The 20,881-nt window shown below is 54.5% G+C and overlaps 1 protein-coding gene across 3 annotated transcripts in view; it reads right to left on the bottom strand.

The window, feature by feature from the left end:
* SH3BP4 (SH3 domain binding protein 4) overlaps positions 1–20,881 on the bottom strand; it is a 95,465-nt gene that overhangs the window by 7,255 nt on the left and 67,329 nt on the right. For 2 of the 3 annotated variants that reach the window (XM_043876140.1, XM_043876141.1), the window contains 2 exons: positions 14,089–14,339; positions 6,366–8,725 (listed from right to left, as the gene is read on the bottom strand). In XM_043876140.1, coding sequence (XP_043732075.1) covers positions 6,366–8,725; positions 14,089–14,206 — 2,478 coding nt within the window. In that variant the 5' untranslated portion in view covers positions 14,207–14,339. Of the gene's footprint in view, positions 1–6,365; positions 8,726–14,088; positions 14,340–19,017; positions 19,102–20,881 lie in introns of those variants that run through there. The other variant, XM_043876142.1, reaches the window with a different exon arrangement.

Raw genomic sequence — 20,881 nt, 5'->3', positions numbered from 1 at the left:
CCACGGCAACCCTGCTCCTCCCTGTATCAGCGCCCCAGGGGCTTCGGGACCACCTGGCAGGAAGAGCCCGGGAACCTTCCTAAGTGCACAGCTGGTAGATAGCTGCATCCTCTTCTGGGGGAGGTGGCTTTGCTCCCATTTCACAGAACCCCTTCATCCCAATCTGTCCAGCCCCAACTGTTCTTGATCTCAACACTCCCCTTATTTCCATTCGGTTCTCCAGGTTCTCAGCGTTGATTTCACCTCCAACCTTACCCCTAAAACCACCACCTGCCTAGACTTGTATTCTACAGCAACTTTCTCTTTTTCAGAGAAACTCCCCCGAGAGCCCACAGCATCCTTCCCTCCCGCTCCTGGACTCCCACTGCCACCACCCGTGACTACTGGTCACCCACCCCAACAGCTTCATTCCTGGCGGCCCCAGGACCAGTTCCGATTGCTCCCTTCAGGAGAGGCCACCCTGCCCACAGCCCGGTTCCTCCTGCAGTTCCAGCCAACTCTCCTTCCTTCCCTCCTTCCCCCGCAGGCAGAAGGACAGACTCCTAGACGCTCCCTCACGGTGTATCCCCCAGAGTCAAGAATAATCTCTTACATTGAAAGAGTGTTGCTAGATGAAAACACTTCCAGTTCTTACTGAGCTGGGTTCCTCAGGGTTCTGTCTGCCACCCTCCACACCCGTGTACACACACACACACACACATGAGATGGCCATCACCCAAATCGCCACAGTCCTAGCGTGTGAGCCAAACCCTTTCCTCCACTCAGCGTAGTCACAAAGTCCTGGAACAAACATGCAGCCTTGTTTTCCACCTGGATTTTCAACCACACTCAGAAAACTCTTCCCCAGACCCACAAAGTGTGTCAAAAGCAGCACTGATGCTTTTAAAACAGAAGAACACACTCTGTCATGTCTCACCCTCACGCATGCTGCGTGTTCAGCCGCTCAGTCGTGTCCAGCTCTTTTGCGATCCCCTGGACTGTAGCCCACCAGTCTCCTGTGTCCATGGGATTTCCCAGAATATTGGAGTGGGTTGCCATTTCCTTCTCCAGAGGATCTTGATCCAGGGATCGAACTCGCATCTCCTGCATTGGCAGCTGGGTTCTTTACCCCTGAACCCCCTGCGGAAGCCCTCTCACCCTCACAAAACAAAACTAAACCCCTGACAAGGCAACCCAAGGCTCAGAGAGGCGAGGAGAGTGCACAGCCACCCACAGGGGCCATTCAGTCCAGTCGCTGCAGAGACAGAGACGGACACCGGTGGGCTTTTAAATCTTCCCCCGTCACTCTCAGGCCTTGCTCGCCTCAACGTGACCCTGCTGCCATGGCCAACGCTGGCTCCTCCTTCTCTGGAGGGCACCTGCAGCTGGCAGAATGTTGTCATGAAATGGAGGGGACAAGCCTGCAGAGTCACGGGGCCGGGACCTGCCTCGGAGCAGTGTTGGTAACGGCGAGACCAGGCGCCACCACCGTCCTGGAGACGGAGGACCAGAGCACCCACCCCGCTGGGGACCGCAGCTCCGCACAGACCCAGAGCCGCCTGCTCATGTGCTCCCGGGGGAGAAGCTGACCACAGACAGTGCAGGGCAAACCCAGGGAATGGAGGAAGACCCGCGCTGTCTACACTGCAGATCGCTAACACAGGCTGCTTTGGAAGACGGGCCTGGAGCGGGGGTGGGGGCTTCTGCTGCTGTTTCTCAGGACTGGCAAATCGCAATGCAAAAAGAGCATCTGCCGTCTTCACAAATAGAAAAGCCAATGAGGACTATCTTCATTTTGGGAAAAAGCAAAATCTGGGATGAGCCACAGCAGCAGGCCAAACCCAGGACCCCGGGGGGCTCTGAAGGTCAGCGTGGATGTGCATGTGGCCTGGGAACCGCCCCTCTGGGCCACAGCACAGACCTGGGGCCATCTGACCCCCACCCAGCATAGTAGGATGGAAGAGAAAGCCCAGGGCTGCCTCACAGGCCGCCCACCCTCTTGCTAAGGCTAAGGGTGGGGCGGTGGGTGGCGGGGTGGGCACTGACTGTCGGCTGTGTGGCTCGGAGGCTGGGAGGTGACAAGGTGCATCAACACACCTGGTGGGTCCCCAAGGAGGAGGACACACCTGGGTCCCCTTCCCGTCCCCTAAAACACTTACACCATCCCCTGGCCCACCCCAAGGAATAAAGCACAGGCATCATCCAGCCTGGGTTACCCCCAGCTGGTATCCAGCTGTTACCTCGCCATCAGTACGCGGTCATCTCGACTCAGCCCAGCCTCTGGCCTCCCCTGGCCTCTGGTTCTTCCCCATGCCCTGCTCCCCTGCACCCTTGGCCCTTGCCCATGTTGTGCCTTCAACCCAACAGTCCCTCTCTGCTGGGGGGGTCATGGCCTATCCCCCCGTGTCAGCCCCTCCCTGACACTGCCTTTCCCTGGTCCACTCACGTCAAGGAGATCTTTTCTTTGGGACCCATCTCTGGTCTGTCCTGCACTCCTGTGGGTGTTCACTCTGCATCTCCCTCAAGGAAAGATGCAACACCCTACCCCCCAAATAAGGGCACAGTAGACAGACACCCGAGACGTGTTTCATGAACATGGAGTAAAAACACCCGCCCTGGCCGGACGGGGCGGCTCTTCTGAGCTCTGTTAGAAGCCGCAGCCGTGTACCCACCACCCGTTCTCCGGGCCTGTTTCCGACAACAGAATTTGACTTCAGAAGCTCTTCAAATATGTGGTGCCTATTCCGACATCTTCCCAACCCACAAGTCCTGCCAGCCAAGTGATCCTACGGGGGGTTCATTCAATGCTCTCTTATGCCTGGGGGTGCTCCGCGAGCTCCGTCCATCCTGGCTACTCTCTTCGGGGTCAGCGTCTCTCCTCCCCCCACTTTCATGATAGTCGGGGTGGCGGTAGCATCACCCGTGTTGGACAGCCATCTTTTGTCACAGACAGCAGGGCCTGTACTGGATAGCTGGGCAGACCGGGGACAGAGGGGTGCTTTCCACAGTGGTTATACGTGCGGGTGGGACAGGGCCGCAGAGAAACAGCTGGAGGTCACAGGTACACAAGATGCTGCCGGACCAGCTCTGATATTGAACAGATGTACTAAAACAGTGAAAGAAGGAACAGAGCTGGAGAACAGAAACACACCTCACTTCAGGAGACTGCGTCCAGGTCAGGTTCTCAGCCTGCACCACTCATTCATTCAATCACATATTCACTCATTCATCAAATACGTTGAGTGTTTCCTGTGTGCCAGCATCCTCTCCCTGGTGGAGTTCATATCCAATTAGTCTAATGATAAGGACCATGAATACAAGCAAACAAGAGCATTTCGGATTTGAGAAAGCGCCATGAAGACAAAGCTACAATAATACAGTGAGTCTGGTGCAGTGACCCAGAGGCTTCATCGAGGGCAGCAGGAAAGGTCTGACAAGGGCATCTTAGCCGGGATCTGAAGGACAGAAAACACAACCATGTGAAATGGGAGCAGAGAGAATTCTAGGCAGAGGGAACGGCATGTGCAGAGGCCGGGGCAGGGGCGGCCAGGTGTGTCCAAGACACAGAGAAACGGCTGCTGGTGCAGCCGGTGTGCAGGGGCTGGTATGGCCCCAGCCGGGTCTTACAGGGCCTGTGGGCCAGAGGAAGGGGCTGGACCTTGTTCTAAGGGCAGCAGAAGGCTGGACAACTCAGTCCTTGGTTCCTTTTTCCTTCTCATCTGCCTGCAAATTTACTGTCCGAAAACCTTCACCACTTTTAATTCATTCAATCACTGCTTCCAAACCAAGGAGTCATAACTGAACAGAAAACTACCTTCAAAACGAGAGGGGTGGAAGGAGGTGGTCTGCCTGTGATGGGGCTGAAGAGCGGGGAGTGGGTTAAATCAGCCACTGAGGCCGCAGGAAGCCTGACTCCTTAGTGATTTGTTAAGTCCCTGGAAATAAAACACCTGGTTTCCAGTGACTCCCCAGACACGCTGGGATAAATCAGCCTGTGGTTTCTAGAAGTTTGGCCAATCATTCAAACCTGCCAGCCCACAAGATGAGGAGATAGGAGAGGAGCCGGGGAGGGGTGGGAGAGGGGAAACACTGCAAAACTGGTTTTTCTGTTGCACCACAAATCTAACCTTGTCCCGGGGCCACGTTCCTGCCAAGGTCAGGTTTCATTTCCTCCTTTCCTGGGAGTCCTGGTGGGTGGGGGGCTGGTAGGGGATGGGGGGAGGTCTGAGTTGCACATGGACCACCCCCGCCCCAACACACACTAACCCAAGGAAGTTTCCTGAAAAACCTGCTGTCAGAGAAAGTTCCCCAAGTTGAACAAAAAGATGAAAAGAAATGAGTTGGAAATGGAAGTTGAGTGCCACCTCCTCGGTCCGCCCAGGTCCATTCATCCTGCCCCATTCAAGGTGAGCGATTTCCAGCTGTGATGAAGGAACGATTAAATACCCTTCATGGTCCATGAATGCACATCATTCCACCATCACGGAGAATCCCTGCTGGAAGCTCCCTCCTGCCCCCCTGCACAAGGTCCATCCACGAGGGCACCGTGCAACTCAGGCTGGACGCAAACTGCGAGAATTGATCTCGTGGGTGGGCCGGCGGGACACCCCCTAAGTGGGCCCTGGCTCCTCGCTGTGCGGGAGCCCCACCCAGCGCCTGGGCAGGTTCCTCTGTTGCCCACCCCAATCTCGTCCCCACCCCTGTTGCCATGACAACGGGCTTCCTCCCCACTGAAGCTGCCATCAGTGATGGATGCCCTCAGTGACCTCCTGGTTGCCACCTCCAGGTCCGGCCTCCCTCCTGTGGGCAAAGCCAGGCTCTTATCCCGCTCGTGTGTCTGGCACTTTGTATTATTGTGGGGCCACCGTCAAGGGGTCTTTCTCGATGCCTTGCCTCCTGTTAGGCTGCCGTTCATGCTCCCTGCAGCAGGGGCCATGCCCCCGTGGACCGTATCCCTCCTGTGCCCCCCAGGCCCAGGGGGCAGCACAGGATGTGAATGCAACACCTCCATCCACGCACACTCCCTCACACCCACACAGACACACCAGACCCATCCATTGCAACAGGCACTCACTCAGAATGGCAGGTGCTGGGGGAAGGAGGGGAGTTGAGCTGGCAGAAATGCAGAGGCGCTGGGAGTCATACCTTACAGGGCTTAGGAGGTGAAAAGGGCTGTGTGGAAAGGGCGGAAAAAGAAAAAATAAAGCTATGACCAAGCCACGGGTTTCCCACGGGAACAAAAACTAGTGACGTGTTCGTATCGGGGGACGGGGAAGGGAACTGAGTCGGCTTCTGTTACAGAAAGAATCAACAGAATGTCTGCTGGCATGAATTCAACCAGGGACGCCCAGAAGACATTAAGCTTCTCCCAGGTAACTGCACCGGCAGTTAGAGTGACCAGCGCAGAGCCCAGGACTGTTGGAAGCTGTGAATGGGTCCGGAAGGTGCTTTCCGGTAGGTTTAAGAGCTCTAACCAGCAGGGGGGGCTCTAACCGCCCCCTCTGTACTTAGGATTCCAGTTCCCAGGTTGTGCTGGCAAAACAGAGGCTGTCCTCACTCGTTTCCTAAAGGAAATCAACCCTGAATAGTCACTGGAAGAACTGATGCTGAAGCCCTAATAATACCTTGGCAACCTGACATGAACAGCCGACTCACTGGAAAAGGCCCTGATGCTGGGAAAGATTGAAGGCAGGAGAAGGGGATGACAGAGGATGAGATGGTGGGATGGCACCACCAACTCGATGGACATGAGTTTGAGCAAGCTCTGGGAGATAGTGAAGGATGAGGAAGGCTGGCGTGCTGCAGTCCACAGGGCTGGCAAAGAGTTGGGCGCGATTGAGCAGCTGAACAACAACAACGTCACCCCAAATCAAACAGAAGCAAAAAGGAGGAGGAGGAAATGATACTGAGGAGGGTGGAGCCTTCAAGTAAGGCCTGGAGAGAAAAAGTCACATCGTTGATATAGTCAGACTTTGGGGCAGTGGTTCATCAAACTTTCATGACACAGGTCCCGCTGGAGATCCGGTGAAAGGGTGGATCTCCTCCCAGGAGGTCTTAACAGGAGTGAGGTACAGGCCCCCTGTACCCCGACCCCCTCAACCGGCAGGGGGAGATGCACCCTGGACCTCCAAGGAGCTCACAAAGTCAATGGGAGGAGGCCGGAATGACCCTTGGGCCCTGGTGGCACTGAGCTGTTTGGGGCTCCCCTCTCCGAGGCCCACGTAAATGCCTGTCCACAGGTGCACGTGATTGTCCGGGAGCAGAGAGGGGCCCCAGACCCCGGGCCCACCGACTGAGAAAACCACGCCTGTGCCCACGCTTGCCAGGGCTCTAAGGCCAGACTGGGCCCCCAGCCTCCGCGAAGCCGCGCCCCGCCGGCCACTCACCATCATGAGCTCCTTCTGGAAGGACTTCCGGTCTTTGTTGTCCGTGTTGTTGCAGTCTTCCTTCAGCTTCTCCAGGACGGACGCCACCCGCTCGGGCTCACTGTCCAGCTCGGCCCGGCAGAAGAAGGTGAGCGGCAGGTCCCCGTAGCCCAGGGCGTCGGCGAAGGAGCGCCAGCTGCTGACGTTCTCCATGAGCAGCGTGCGGACCGAGGCGTAGATGTAGGTGAGGAACTTGCAGGGCCGCAGGATCTGCTCGAGCAGCACCGACGTGCTCAGCTCGGGCCCTGTGAGCAGGCTGGGCCGCGCCTTGCCCACCACCAGCACGTTCTTGGCGTGCACCAGGCCCACCCTGCCCTGGTGGTAGCCGATGTACCACTCCTTGGTCCACAGCTGCCCCTTGAGCCGGATCTTCTCCTCGCTGAGCAGGGCGATGGCGTCGCCCTTCTTGTATTCCAGCAGGTAGTGGTTCTTGCTCTGCCGTACCACCGTCTTGAGTAACTTGCCGAACTTGAGGCTGGACACGGGGCGGTCCTGAAACGTCGGGTACTTGGTGGTGGCGGCCAGCGGGGACAGGATGATCTTCCCCACCTCGTTCTTCTTGAGGAAGCGTCTCTGCCCGGACGGCTTGATGGCACTTTTCGGGGGCGGCTGGGGGGTCTGCACGCAAAACTGGGTGAGGATGGCCTCCTGGTCGTCTTTTACCTGAACCCGCAGGGTGAAGTCAGAGAGCTCGCTGGGGTTCTGGCATGTGATGGGGAAGATGAGGCGGCTGACCTTGCCCAGCTTCACCTGGAACCCTCTCACGGACTTGGCCTGCTCACTGGCTTTGACCTCGTAGTTGGTCATGTTGGAAAACACGCAGACTTGGAGATCCTGGGGCCTGGAGAGGACGAACTGGTGCTTGCCCCAGAGCTGAAGGGCCACTGGGGCCGGGCTAGGGGCCTGGCGGGTGACCTCGCTGACCAGGAGGGTCTTTGGGGCACAGTCATGCCCGAAAATGGTCACCACTGTCTTGAAGGACGGGTGGATGTGTTTGGGGCCGTAGAGACCCACAGTGACTTTTTTATTGATGAAGTCCCAGACAGTGGAAGGGTAGAGGATGTTCGGGCCATGGGCGACGATGGCCAGGTACATACAGGGCTCCAGGTTGTCCAGCTGGACCTGGACTGTGTCCCCATAGCTGTAGGCGAGAGGCATGGGGACGTAGGGCCCCTCCTTGGAGTCGCTCCTCAGGCACTGGAGGCCCACCGTGCTTTTGCTGAAAATGTCACTCTTCACCTCGGCTGACACCTTCATCTCCAGGATGAGGTGGGTCTTCACCTCCAGCGTGCTCAGCTTCACCTCCAGCACCGGGCTGATAGAGCTGCAGCGGTCGCTGTTGAGCTCCAGCGGGGGATCCAGCAGAGCCTTCATGGAGATCTGCTGCGTCTCCCCGGGGGCCACGTGGCCCTCGGGCACGTGGATGCTGATGCTGGTGTCCGGCAGCTGCACGGCGCCCCCCGAGCTGTCCAGCTTGCACACGATGTTCGTCTCCACCGCCTGGGTCTGGCCCCACCCAGGGCTTTGGCCCAGCAGGTCCAAGTCGTGGCAAGACCGGGCCAGCTTCCGGTGGCTCAGCCAGGCGGCCCGGAAGTCCTCGCGGCTCTGGAACTGCTCCGGGGCCGGTGATTTCAAGCCTGTGAAAAACCCCGAGGACGCGGGCTCGTCGGACTTGGCCTGGAGCACGGAGAGCTCCGATAGGCTGTAGGAACGCTTGCTTCGGAAGAAAGGGTTGTCCCGCTTGACGGGCGGCTCCGCGGGGAGGCGGCTGGCGGCTGGCAGCTCGTCGAAGATGTTGCCAGTGCTGTTGGTGGTCGCTGAGCTGGACTCGGTGAAGGAGGATGTCCCCGTGTCAAAGAGGAGCAAGTCCACGGCGCTTCTGGGCATCAGCTCGTCTGTGCCGGGTATCGCCGGGACGTTCCCATTGAGAAACGGGTTCGTCTGGACCCCGTTCCAGAAAGGATTATTACTGTAGGGTTTGCTGGATTCCTTCTTGGCATCCGTCCATCCCCCAAGCAAATCAAGCTCCTTGGCGACTTCGTCCGGGCTGTCTGGAAGATTGTCGATCATCCCGCTGTCGCTGAGGGTGGAGTTCCGGTAGTTCAAGGGCTGCACGTAGGAGGAGGGGATGTAGCCCATCTCAGTGGTGTTGTGCGCGTACCACCACTCCCCGCCCGACGTGTCTAGGACATACAGGTGGTCGCCCTTGGAGAACTTGAGGGTGGTGAAGTTGGTTGGGCAGTAGTCCTTGATTGCGATCACCTCCTTCGCGTTTCCAAAGGGTGTGGGATTGTCGACGAGCAAGGCACTGGGAGAAGGCACTGTGCAAAATAAAGAACAGGAGGTGAGGGTGGGCTCCCGGGAAGAGGCAGAATGTTGTCCCAAGCCACGGAGAAAAGAGGCCTGGGAAACCATCACCCCTGACGTGGAGACAAGAAGCCAGGCATAACCGACAGAAATCAACCAGTGAAATCTGGGGTCTGAATTCTTCCCAAATTCCATCACATCCCAATCACAGTCTAAGTCAGGTAGAAAGCCTCTCCACCATCCACAGAAACGCAAATCAGCATGATGGAATCATCAGATGTCCCGGGTTTTACCATAAAGAAGGCTAAGCGCTGAAGTATTGATACTTTCGAACTGTGGTGCTGGAGAAGACTGTTGAGAGTCCCTTGGACTGCAAGGAGATCAAACCAGTCAGTCCCAAAGGAAATCAACCCTGAATATTCATTGGAAGGACTGATGCTGAACTTACAATAATACTTTGTTCCCCTGATGCAAAAAGATGACTCATTGGAAAAGACCCTGATGCTGGGAAAGACTGAAGGCAGGAGGAGAAGGGGGCGGCAGAGGATGAGATGGTTGGATGGCATCACAGACTCAGTGGACATGAGTTTGAGCAATCTCTGGGAGATAGTGAAGGACAGAGAAGCCTGCAGTGCTATAGTCCACGGGGTCGCAAAGAGTCAGACATGACTTATTGACTGAACAATACCAACTGGGGTTTTAAACATCTCCTTTTAACTGTTAACTTTTCTTGATGTAACTAACTTATTGGGACTGCTGTTAGGTCAAAAGAGAAGTTGAAAGTGATTTAGAAAAACAGTATTAAATGACCCAGTGCATGTAACCAAAGACCAGAAAGAATCTCTGTGTCTAAGAACCAATTCCACTCTCTCCCTTCAAAATGAAATACATAAACCGAGGGGAACGTACCCTTGATAAGCAGACCCATTTCCTGGTTCCCAAGTTAAACCCATTTTTCATCAAACTGTTTATATGAAATAAGATTTTTGAGTCGGGTCTCTTTCAACCTCTTTTAAACAATCATTCAGAAGAACACCATGAAATGATTTCTCCCTCATCCCCTGAAAATTAAAGGCTGAGGTTCAGTCGTAATTCACGTTCTTTTGAACAACTCTTTAAGCAATTTGAAAAAATGCCAACACTTTAAACAACTGACTCAAGCTAATTTATGGCTCTTGGTGTCCAACTATGTGTTACCAATGTAGGCAGCAATTGGAACAGCAGAAAAGAAAAAGTCATCTGAACAAGCAGGATGTGTTTTGAAAAATAACGGATAATTAAAAACCTCCCATAGGTGACAAAGTACATATACGTAGAGGATTAGGGTTAAGAGGATGAAGACATTTCTTTCTGATGGAAATAAGCCCTTATCTTGGCCCCCTTCCTCACCCCAGCTGTGTCTTGTTTTACAGAGTTTGCTGCCTTCCTGTAACTGAAAAACGAGAGCAAATTTTCTTAGTTGTCTATGTGAACAAGCGAAGAAAGGACATTTTTAGAGGAACGACACTTTCATCTTGTTTAATGTATGACTAAGTCAACAGATATACTAGTCTATCAAATCGGCCCTCCTGCCAAAAAAATTCACCTGCCCATTTCCTTTTCCTAAAGGAAATAATAATAAATTAAATTGTATAAAGGAAATGATAACAAATTAAATTGTATTTCTTCAGCAAACTCTCAGGAAATAAGGTAGGAAGTTTCTATTTATTTACATTAACTAAATTACAGAGATATGCTTGGCAGGGTGTGTACCTGGGCCTTGGAAGCTGTCACCTACCACCAAGTCTGGGGTGTCAGGGAAAATCTGGCTCTGGGATCATCAGAGCTGGGCTCCTTAGGGCTTCCTTGGTGGCTCAGCTGGTAAAAGAATCCACCTGCAATGCAGGAGACCTGGGTTCACTCGCTGGGTTGGGAAGATCCCCTGGAGAAGGGAACGGCTACCAACTCCAGTATTCTGGCCTGGAAAATTCCATGGACTGTGTAGTCCAGGAGGTCACAAAGAGTCGGATACGAGTGAGCGACTTCTTTCACTTTCACTTTAGCAGCTGTGGGATCTCTGGAGCCTGGGATTGTTGACGGATAAACCATCTATCCTCAATGGGCTCTGGTGAGGATTAAATGAGACAATGCTGATGAAGTGATGAACATAATGATACTTAGTCTAAGCAAAGGACTTACAAAACCAACAAACTTATAGTTGCTGTGGGGAAGAGATAGTTAGAGAGTCTGGGATGGACATGTACACGCTGATATATTTAAAATGGATAACCAACAAGGACCTACTGTATCGTACAGAGAACTCTGCTCCAGGTTATGTGGCAGCCTGGATGGAAGGGGGCTTTGGGGGAGAATGGATATGTATGGCTGAGTATATGTATGGCCGAGTTCCTTCGCTGCTCACCTGAAACTATCACATTGTTAATTGGCTGTACGCAATGCAAAATAAAATGTTTAAAAAATAAATAAAGCAGTAAACACCTCGAGCCCCTTCCTAATTTAATTTTTCTCCGTAGCATCTATCATCAACCGATATAAAATGTCCTTACATATTTATTTTGGTTTTTGTTGGGGGGGGAGGGTTCCATTGCCCCACTAGGTTGTACGCTCTGTTAGGGTGCATCTTGCTCACAGTAGTTGCTTACAGCAGAGAAGCAACATCCATGTTATTGCAACAAGGTGTTCGCTGAAGTCAAAGTTGGCACTCCCCTGGCTTTGCCCTTCTGTAAAATCACACCGGAGAGAAATCACTTAACACAGAAAGGAGGGAGTGAATAAAAACAGCCAAGTCAAAGACAACAGCTTCGAGGGGGGGTGGAAAGAAGGGAGCTGGGTCAGCTGAGGTCCAAGGGATAGCATAAGATCTTCCCTCCTATTTTGTTTTCCAGTCACAGGCTCCAGGAATACAATTTTTTGTTTCCTTGACACGTCTCATGAAAGTGTCACATAAAAATTAAAACCAAATGAAAATTAAAGAAAGCTGGCCAGCTATGAAAATCTTGTTAGACTTCCTCAAAAGTTATATCCCTATTACGTTCCTCCAGAATAATTCCCTTACAGTAATATTTTTTTTAATTAAAAACCAAAGCTATTAAGCAGGATGTAGCCTGAGAAAAATGTATGAGTGCAAATGATCACTTGAGTCTTACCAAGACTGAAGAATAAAAATGGTTTTACTTAATATTCCAAGCTCTCTTCTTAGGAGAGGAGTGGTTACAGACTTCACTTAAGGATGAGGCTCATCTGATGGGAGACAGCACCCCTTCTAGTCGGGACCCTGTGGAGGTGGACCTCGGAGTGAGCTCCCTGCGAAGACCTGCCTCTTAATCAGTCGAGTGCCACAGACACCCGGGGACAAGAGGCTGGGACTTCCATTAAGTCAGATGCAGGAAAATCCCTATCAAATTCCATCTTAATGAATTCTGGAGAGTGCTGCCCAGATTCACAGGTACTTTGATTTTTAATAAAAAAAAATATCCCCAGGTGTCAGGAGGTTCAACTTACTGAATAATACATTTCCTACCTTGGTTCTTATATAGGAAAAAACATTTATCAGGGGCAGATGACATTGCGGCAGATATTTTGCCTGAAATAAGATCCCACCTTGAAGCTGGCTTCATCATCACGATGTGCAGGGAGCTGTCTGGGCCACAGGGTGCCCCCTCGCGAGTATGGTCCAGGGGTCTCTTCCCACCCCACCCTCTAAGCTAACCGGCCCTGCCTCACACCCCTGGCTGGCTCGCCTGCCTTCCCTCCCAGCTGCAGTGTTCTTTTAGGATCAGCGTCATCATCTTTCAACGCTCCACTCTCTGCCCTTCATTTCAATATCCCCAGCCCAAACCCCACAACTTAAGTTCCCAGTTTCCCGCTTCAACTGTGAGTAGCTGGGTTATAAGGAAAACACTGCCCAATACCTGACTACAAAAATTAAATGGCTCGATTATTTATAACACCCAATAGGTCCGCTGCTCTTATTAATAAAGCCTCCTGATTCCTTGGGGCTTCCCAGGTGGCTGCAGTGGTATAAAGAACCCACCTACCAGTTCAGGAGATATAAAAGACGCAGGTTCAGACCCTGGGTCAGGAAGATCCCCTGGAGAAGGGCAAGGCAACCCACTCCAGTATTCTTGCCTGGAGAATCCCATGGACAGAGGAGCCTGGTGGGCTACAGTCCACAGGGTCGCAAAGAGTAAGATATGACTGAAGCGACTTAGCACACACGCATGATACCTTGGCTAGTCTTTTCTTTAGAAGACCATTTAAGCGATGCTCAGGGCCACGAGAATAAAGGGCGGACAGGAAGAGGAAGAAGTTGAGGATTAATGGAAGAGAAAAGGCAGAAACGTGCACATACAATGTTTACTATATCAGGGTAAAGTGTCATGATTTTATCTGGGAGAAAGCAGTTTAGCTCAAGAAATGTTTATTTAGCACCAACTTTGTGCCAGGGACTAACGATATAAAGGTAAAGAGATAGCTTTTGCTGTTGAGCTGTCTCTAGGCAGCACAGTGGATCATTTCAACAGAATTCACCAGTAAAGTCAGCTGATGATGGTGGTGATGATGATGGTAATGATGATGATGAAACATCAGATGCCAGGAACCTCACAGGAGACACACCATGATGGCTAGTGAGGGCAGGATGGAGAAAAATGACCCACCAGCACCCTCTTTAGTGTCTAAGAATAGACTTCACCACCAGCCCAGTTTTATGGAGCTGTTAGGAAAACACAGACTCAACGATTAAATCCCGGGTCCACCTCTAAACCAGGGGTGGGCCAACTCTAGCCCCTGGGTTTGTCAGCTGTTTTTGTGATCCAGGTGGTTGTTTTTGTCAAGTTTTGTTGGAACACGGCCATGCCTACTTGTTTACTCTCTTCTATGATTGCTTTCTTGGTGCAATCCCGGAGCTAAACACCTGTGACAGAGGCTGTATGGCCTGCAAGGATTCAAGTATTTACCCTGTGACCTCCTGCAGAGAAGGTATGCTGACTCCTGTCCCAGACCACCTCTTCTATCCTCCAGGGGCTCTCAGGACCTCATTGACTCACCACACTCTCCTTCCCCCTGGTTCTCTGTTCCACCACGCTCCTGTCTTAATGCCACCAAAACTCACGTAAAGAGAAAGAATATTCTTCATTAAGAAGTTGTTTCATTACTCAGGGGAAAAATTCAAAACAACCTCCCCAACACATCAAAACAAAACCACACACGGGGTTGTTGTTTCAGGGCTGAATTCATAACACGACGAAGTTTGGGCAGCACAGATTCAGTTATCTGAACGCGAAACCTGGCAGCCCGGAAGTGGCAGAGTCTCTGGGTCTTGAGCGCTGGCACGCTGCGTTTTCCCCCTCAGCCAGTGCCGTGCCCGGGAGCTCACCTTTGACATCATTAAAGCTCGATTCTGAAAACCCTTCGCTGAGGTCAATCAGGGTCCCCTCGGACTTGCACCGCGGGAGGCCGCTGGAGTTGGCAGCCCGGATGCGCTGAGCCGCCATCCTGAAACTCTTTTCCCCGGGCGGACGGGCTAAGGTTTCATATTTCTCCCTCCAGTTATTCCAGCGAGCGTGGAAGCTGCTGTCTCAGGCAACCATGCTGCAGGACGGTGTCAGCTCGGCAATGTGCTTCTTCCTGTGAGGGGTGGAAGAAAAACAGAATTTCCCTGGAGCAAGTGAAAAGACACGGGTTAAAGAGCAAATCGACGGCAAGAGGGAATCCTTCCAGAGGCTGTGTCAATTTTCCTGGCCTGAGAGAACACAGCAGGGCTCAGGCTCCAGTTTCTATGCCCCCTTATGCCTGTCTCATGGGTCTCGGGGTGCACACAGTCCCAGCAGTGTTCCCTGGCCTGCTGTGCGCACCCCCTCTTGCTGGGGGGCCACAATGAGGTTTGTGAAGTCTGCTTGAGCACCTGGCCGGCCCATTCATTACAGCCAAAGAGGAGGACAAAACAGCATCTGTCCACCCTGCTAGTTCCGGGGCTCAGGGAAGGGGGACTAAAGCTCAGTGTGCACAAAAAGTGGCTGGTCCCCTTGCCTCCAGTCCGGGGTGGGCCGTGCTTCGCATCACTGCAGTGGGTATGAAGGGCCCACTCCCTGCCCACACACTCCCCTAGATCCTCCCTGGACTCATGAATAAACAAACACAACACACACGTGGCCACCTGTGCATGCAAGGTGTTCTCGTGTGACGTCTGCAGACGGAACGCGGTACATTCACCGAGTCACCGTGCTGTTAGCACGCCGGGAGAGGAAGATGTTGTGGGAAAGGACACAGCTTCCCTTCTGAGGCCTCGGTTTTCCTGGGAAGGGGCACCCAGGGCTGTGTGTGGGGGGGAGGGGCAGGGAAGGGGGTGGTTGGTGATGAACAAGGTAACTGGCTCTGAGCAGACCCCTCACCAGGGCCAATGGACAGGAAAGGACCAGCCAGGAGTCAATTGCAGACCAGGGAAGGTCACACGCTCTTCCAGAGCAGACCTGGGCCGACGTTGCTCTAGCTGGCCACAGGTGACCACTGCATTCAGCTCAGCGGGCAACCGAGGGCAGGGAATTTCACCCCGTAACCCTGGCCGCAGGGCCCCTGTTTCTGGATTGCTCCGTCTGCAGACAGTGGGAGATGCCTCGTCTTGACGCGGGTGGGTCACCCTTACTTGTGAGCGGGACCTGGAGCCCCAGCACCGCCCAGTGCAGCAATGCCGCAGTGGGCAGGACGGAGCCCGGCCCCAGGCTCCATGTGCTGCGGGCAGACCCAGATGGCGTGCATGCCGTCTGCTGGGGAGGAGCCCGTGTGGAGCACCGAACACGAGGTTCGCTTTCATGCTGGTAACGTGGGACAGTGAGAGCACCGTCCTGATTTGTCCAAAGGAGAGAGAGATAACACAGGGGAGGTGCTGAGAACAAGGAGCCAGACCCCGTGACTCCTGGACTCCCCGCCTTGGCCACCACAGCCTGGCATCAGGAGCCGCAGTCCTGGCTCTGAGTGACCTGCGGGCAGCGGTTCAAGGGCAGAGTCTGGGCCATCTCACTGGATGCCACATTCCCTCACCTGAGCACCCTGGGGAGAAGGCTGGCTGTGGGCTGAATGCAACCCCCTCCTTTGTCAGAGCTCTGACACCCTGCAGGGATATCTGGAGATGAGGAGGGGAGGAGGGGGTGGGGTGAGGGTAGATGAAGCGGGTAGAATCAGTGTCCTTACAGGAGACCCCAGAGAGCTTGCTTTTCTCTCTGTTGCCTGCCAGGTGAGGTGAGGACACAGCAAGAAGGCAGCCAGAAATGGGACCCTTAACCCAAGATCGGAGGCCAGGGGAGGGGCATGCATGTGCACAAGGGGGAGGTCAGGCGCGGCCGTCTCCCTTGGGGGACACTTTCCCTACAAACCTGCCCAACCTGAGCCCAGACCGTGGTCCCTCCCACCCGTCTCCCATCCTGGAGTCCTCCAGCCCATCCGGAGATGCCCCATCACACACACACACACACACACACACACACACACACACACACTCACACACACACTTCTGGACTCACACACCAGCACTCACAGGCATGCCAGTTATTTGAAGGACGGGGTGAAGCACCTGGATGGTCTCCCCGATCGAGTGGGCCCCCACATGACTTCCATTCCTTCCCTGTGAGGTTACGGCTGACCACGTGCTCAGACCCGCTGCCCCACGCCCAGGTTCCTCTCTGCAGAGAACTGAGCTGGGCCTCCAGGAGAGAAGACAGTGACAGGGATTGGTCTCCTGCCGCCCCCCCCAAGCTCGTCTCCCCCCGCTGCCCGCCCAGAGCCCACCCTCCAGGTGGGGACACAGCCCACTTCCCCATCAGCCACGGTGGCCATACGACTGGGCAAAGGCCACGTCGGAGCTGGACTGGATGCCTGGTGACCCGGCCAGAGGCGGCTCTGTCCCGACCAGGCAGCCTGCGGCCGCGTGTGAGAGCTGATTACTGAGAAGAGAGGACGTGAAAACATTTTGGATCCAAAAGTCGAAGCCTCATTTCCTGGAGGGAATCGACGCAGAGGATAAAATGGGATTCGTGGGTGGGTGGATCGGTGGGGGCAGAACTCTGTGACGGTTCTGCACCCATAACCTGCGTTTTACAGGTGGGCTTTCAAACTAAGGACAGTTCCTACCTGTGATTCCTGGCCTCTTGGGGAGGTAGCAATAGGGAAAGAAGGTGGGGGTTGGTTAAAGTCAGGAGATGCCATCAGCTGTGGAATCTGCCAGCCCCCCACCCCCACCCCGGGCCAGGCTGCCCCCAGGACTCGGCAGTACCAGGGATGGCGCTCAGGGTCACGCCCTCAGTCGGTCGCACTTCCTGCCCCACGCCCCCCAGTGCAACCCCGCCCCCCCCCTACCGCAACAGGCTCCCGGTCAGGACCCAGGAACCCCAGCAGCGGTGTGCTCCCAGAAACAGGATCCCTGGGGCTCCCCAGGGCGGTTCACCCTGACCAAGCTTCGAGAGATCGGGATGAAAGATGAGCTGCCCCCGCCCCCTGCCTCCCCCCACCTCCCTTTTGGAGCATCACCGAGCCCCCCGCTCACATCTGGGGAAGCATCTAGTGGAGAGAATAAATAAAAGTGAGGGTGGGCTCAGTCATGAGGCCTTACTGCTCCCGAGGATCGGTGAGGGTCCCCAGAGGCGGGCCGGCTGCCCAGAGCAGGGGAAGGAGCCCAGGGTTGTAAAGAGCAAGGAGTTAGCGCCAGGCAGAGCAGGGCCCGTGAGTCTGGGGGACACGGCGGCTGAGCACCGCAGGAGAGGGAGGGCAGGGGCCAGTCTCGGCCCTGGACGCCACGGGAAAGCCACCAAAGCTTTCTGATCCAGAAAGATGACTATGGCTGCTGACGACACTGCTGGAAGCAGCAGTGCTGTTTTGCCTTTGAAGACTACTGACACAGTTTAGGAGAAGCCAGCGACAGAGCTGGGGGAGGGAAGAGACACAGGTGGCCCTGGCAACGGAGAGGGGATATCAGGCAAGCCCCACCCCGTCAGAACCCTGCACAGACCCTGGAGAAAGGGCAGGCAACCCATGTCCTCAGCAGAGGAGCTGGAGGAAGTCTGGATGGGCAGCTTTTACGCAGGGCTGGGAGACTAGTGGCCAAAAAGTCAGCCGAGGCCCCAACAGGACACAGACAGCTTCGCGGGAGCAGCCAAGAAAAGCAGAGATGAAGATTTAAGAGCGATCGCATTCCCGCCGCCCCTGCTGCTGCCAAGGAGGAACCAGGGCCTCGAGGTGGGCAGGAGAACAAACCACAGAACACCACTGGGAGCTGGGGAGACTGATCCCTGTTTCTGCTGTGTTATCGATGGCAGATACAACCATGACCCCGAGCCAGTGGAGGCAGAAAGCGTGCCGGCAGTTACAGTAAGAGATGTGTGGTCCTTGTAAAGCACAGACACCCTCATTGAGGCTGCCGTGCAAGGAACCTGGAAGCCACCAGCTGTGTGGTCCTGACATCATCGCCACTTACCAGCTAGAGCTGAGAACTGAGGTCTGATTCCCTGACGACCAGAAGCCTCGTTCACACACACGTGAACGCACTCATTCACGCCCTTCCTTGGGACCAGGGCCCTTTGGTCCGTGGTGCTCCATGCCCCATGGAAAGCCTGGAACGGCTACTTTCCCCAGGGCAGTCCCGACATCCACCCCAGACACCAGCCTTCACCTCGGGGATGTTACTTCACAGCAGAGAGAGCCAGGCTGGGCCAGGCCTGTCGGGCGTGCTCCTCCTGGCACCTCCCGACCTGACACCATCAGGGTGAGGGTTCACCGGAGGCTCTGCAACTCCTCCTCCGGAGATGCCTGGAGGGACCCCCCACCCCCTCCCCGCCCTGCCGGGACGGCTCCAGGAGGCGCGGCTGCGAAAATGCTCTCTGCTTCCCGCCTGGCTGACACTAGAGCTCATTTTATTGCTCGTGGCTCCCCCGGATTACTACCCTGGTCCAATTCATGAAAATGAAACAAAATGGAAACAGGCTCAGTTGTGTCCGACCCTTTGCGACCCCATGGACTGTAGCCCGCCAGGCTCCTCTGTCCGTGGGATTCTCCAGGCAAGAACACTGGAGTGGGTTGCCATGCCCTTTCTCCAAAGGATCTTCCCGATCCAGGAATTGGACCCAGCTCTCCTGCATTATAAGGGGATTCTTGACCATCTGAGCCACCAGGGAAGCCCATGCCCTTAATTTTCTCAAAGGTCCCTCCAGCTCAAACCGCCCACTGCGCCCCGCTGGGTGTGGTTTGCTGCTTTTAAACCATCAGAGGTGGAGCACCCCCTGCCGTGCAGCTCACCTGGGCATCCGGGTCTATCACTCACCTCCACCCCATGTGAACCGGGGAGCACTCCTCCGCCCACCCTGCATGTCCGTTGCAACTTCTGCTCCCTGGAGTGTGCTCGCTGCCCTCCCCTCTGCCTCCCGGAAACTGTCTTCTCTCTCCCCACCCTCCTGGGCTCCGCCCTCCTCCCCCCAGCCCTGCGAGCCCAGGTGACTCACGTGACTCACGGGCTGGCCTCAGCCCTGCAACCAGCAGAGGAGCTCCGCTCCTCTCTCCCAGAGGGGCCTCCGATTCAAGTGGCCCAAGGTCAAGAGCCACGCCCCCTGAATTAGTCCTGGCTTTATTCAAATAATAACAATAATAATGTGGGGGTAAATGACCTGATGCTCTGATCTGCTTGGCAGTGAGCTCACCCAGGTTCATCAACACTGTATTTTACCATCTGTTACACTATTCCTAGGGCTTCCCTGGTGGCTCAGCTGGTAAAGAATCTGCCTGCAATGTGGGAGGCCTGGGCTCAATCCCCGGGTTGGGAAGTTCCCCTGGAGAAGAGAAAGGCTACCCACTCCAGTATTCTGGCCTGGAGAACTCCACTGATGTACAGTCGATGGGGTCACAAAGAGTCGGACATGACTGAGCGATTTTCACTCTTCATACTATTACTATATATTACTATACATTATGCTTTCTCTATTTTTTTCTCTATTTTATTATTTTTTATCATTATTACTTTCCTTATTTATTCCTTTTACTATTATTTATGTATGTGTTTCAAATGTCCAAAACAAAACATATTATAAAATTCGGGAAGTAATATTAGGAAGCCTCCATCATTCGCTTCTCCAGGAGGGATGTGTCAGGAATGAAGCTATGAATATATGCGTGTGTGTGTCTCTTTGAAAGAGGAAACTTCTAAGGAGCCCTAAATACAAATGCCCAGGTGGTCTCACAGCACAGCTGGCCGCGGTGGGGTTCCTGCGCGGTTGACAAGTGACCCCAAACTCCAGACGTGGTCACCGGGGGGCTCCCCCCAGGACTAGTGGGCGACCCGTACCTCCCAGTCCAAACCCAGCTCCGGGTTTGCCCCAGACCTCCTCCCCGAAGTCGCTACCTTTAGTCGACAGGAGAAGGGCTCATGCAACCAGCCCCAAAGCCCCCTGTCCCTTCCCCCGCTCTCCACGGTGGGTGTGCATAGCATGTGCCCACACCCCACCTCACCCCGGGCAGCTGCGGCTGAGCTCCCCTCAGCACCTCCGGCCACTGTCCCCCCTCAACTCAATACAGTGGTCAGCTCCTGTCCATCAGGTCTAACGCGTCCAGCTCTGCCCTCCATCAGCAGGCAGGACTTCCTTCAAAACGGTCAGTCGGGACTCTGCTCAAAACCCTCTGAAGCTTCTTAGGCCTTCGTGCTCCCAGTGCCCCGAGGCCAGCCTCGCGCCCTGCTGGCTTTCTGGGCCTTTTCTTGTTCTCTCCCTCCCACCCCAGGGCCTGTGCGCATGATCTCTTCGCATCCTGGGAAGCCCCTGCTGAGTATTTCACCAGGCTGGACCCCTCACTGCAGTCCGGGGTCTGCGACACCCCACTCTCTTCTCTACTTTGGTTATCAACACCATGTTTTTCTGTTTCCAGACTGATTTCTCCAAGAGAATGGAAGCTCTCTGAGGCCCCCTGGATTGTCATAAGCCAGTACAGAGCAAGCTCTCAAATATAAATGAGGGAATGAATTCTATTTAAATAAAGAATCTAGTGTTGGAGCTATTTGACAGGTAAAGAACCTGCCTGCCAATGCGGGAGAAGCAGGTTTGATCCCTGGGTCGTGAAGATCCCCTCCCCATGGAGGAAATGGCAACCCACTCCAGTATTCTTGCCTGGAGAATCCCATGGACAGAGGAGCCTGGCTGGCT

Source organism: Cervus elaphus, chromosome 20 (genome assembly GCF_910594005.1).
Source record: "Cervus elaphus chromosome 20, mCerEla1.1, whole genome shotgun sequence".
In the NCBI taxonomy this organism is placed as follows: domain Eukaryota; kingdom Metazoa; phylum Chordata; class Mammalia; order Artiodactyla; family Cervidae; genus Cervus; species Cervus elaphus.
The sequence above is the reverse complement of the archived record's forward strand: the minus strand, read 5'-3'. Positions and strand labels throughout refer to the sequence as shown.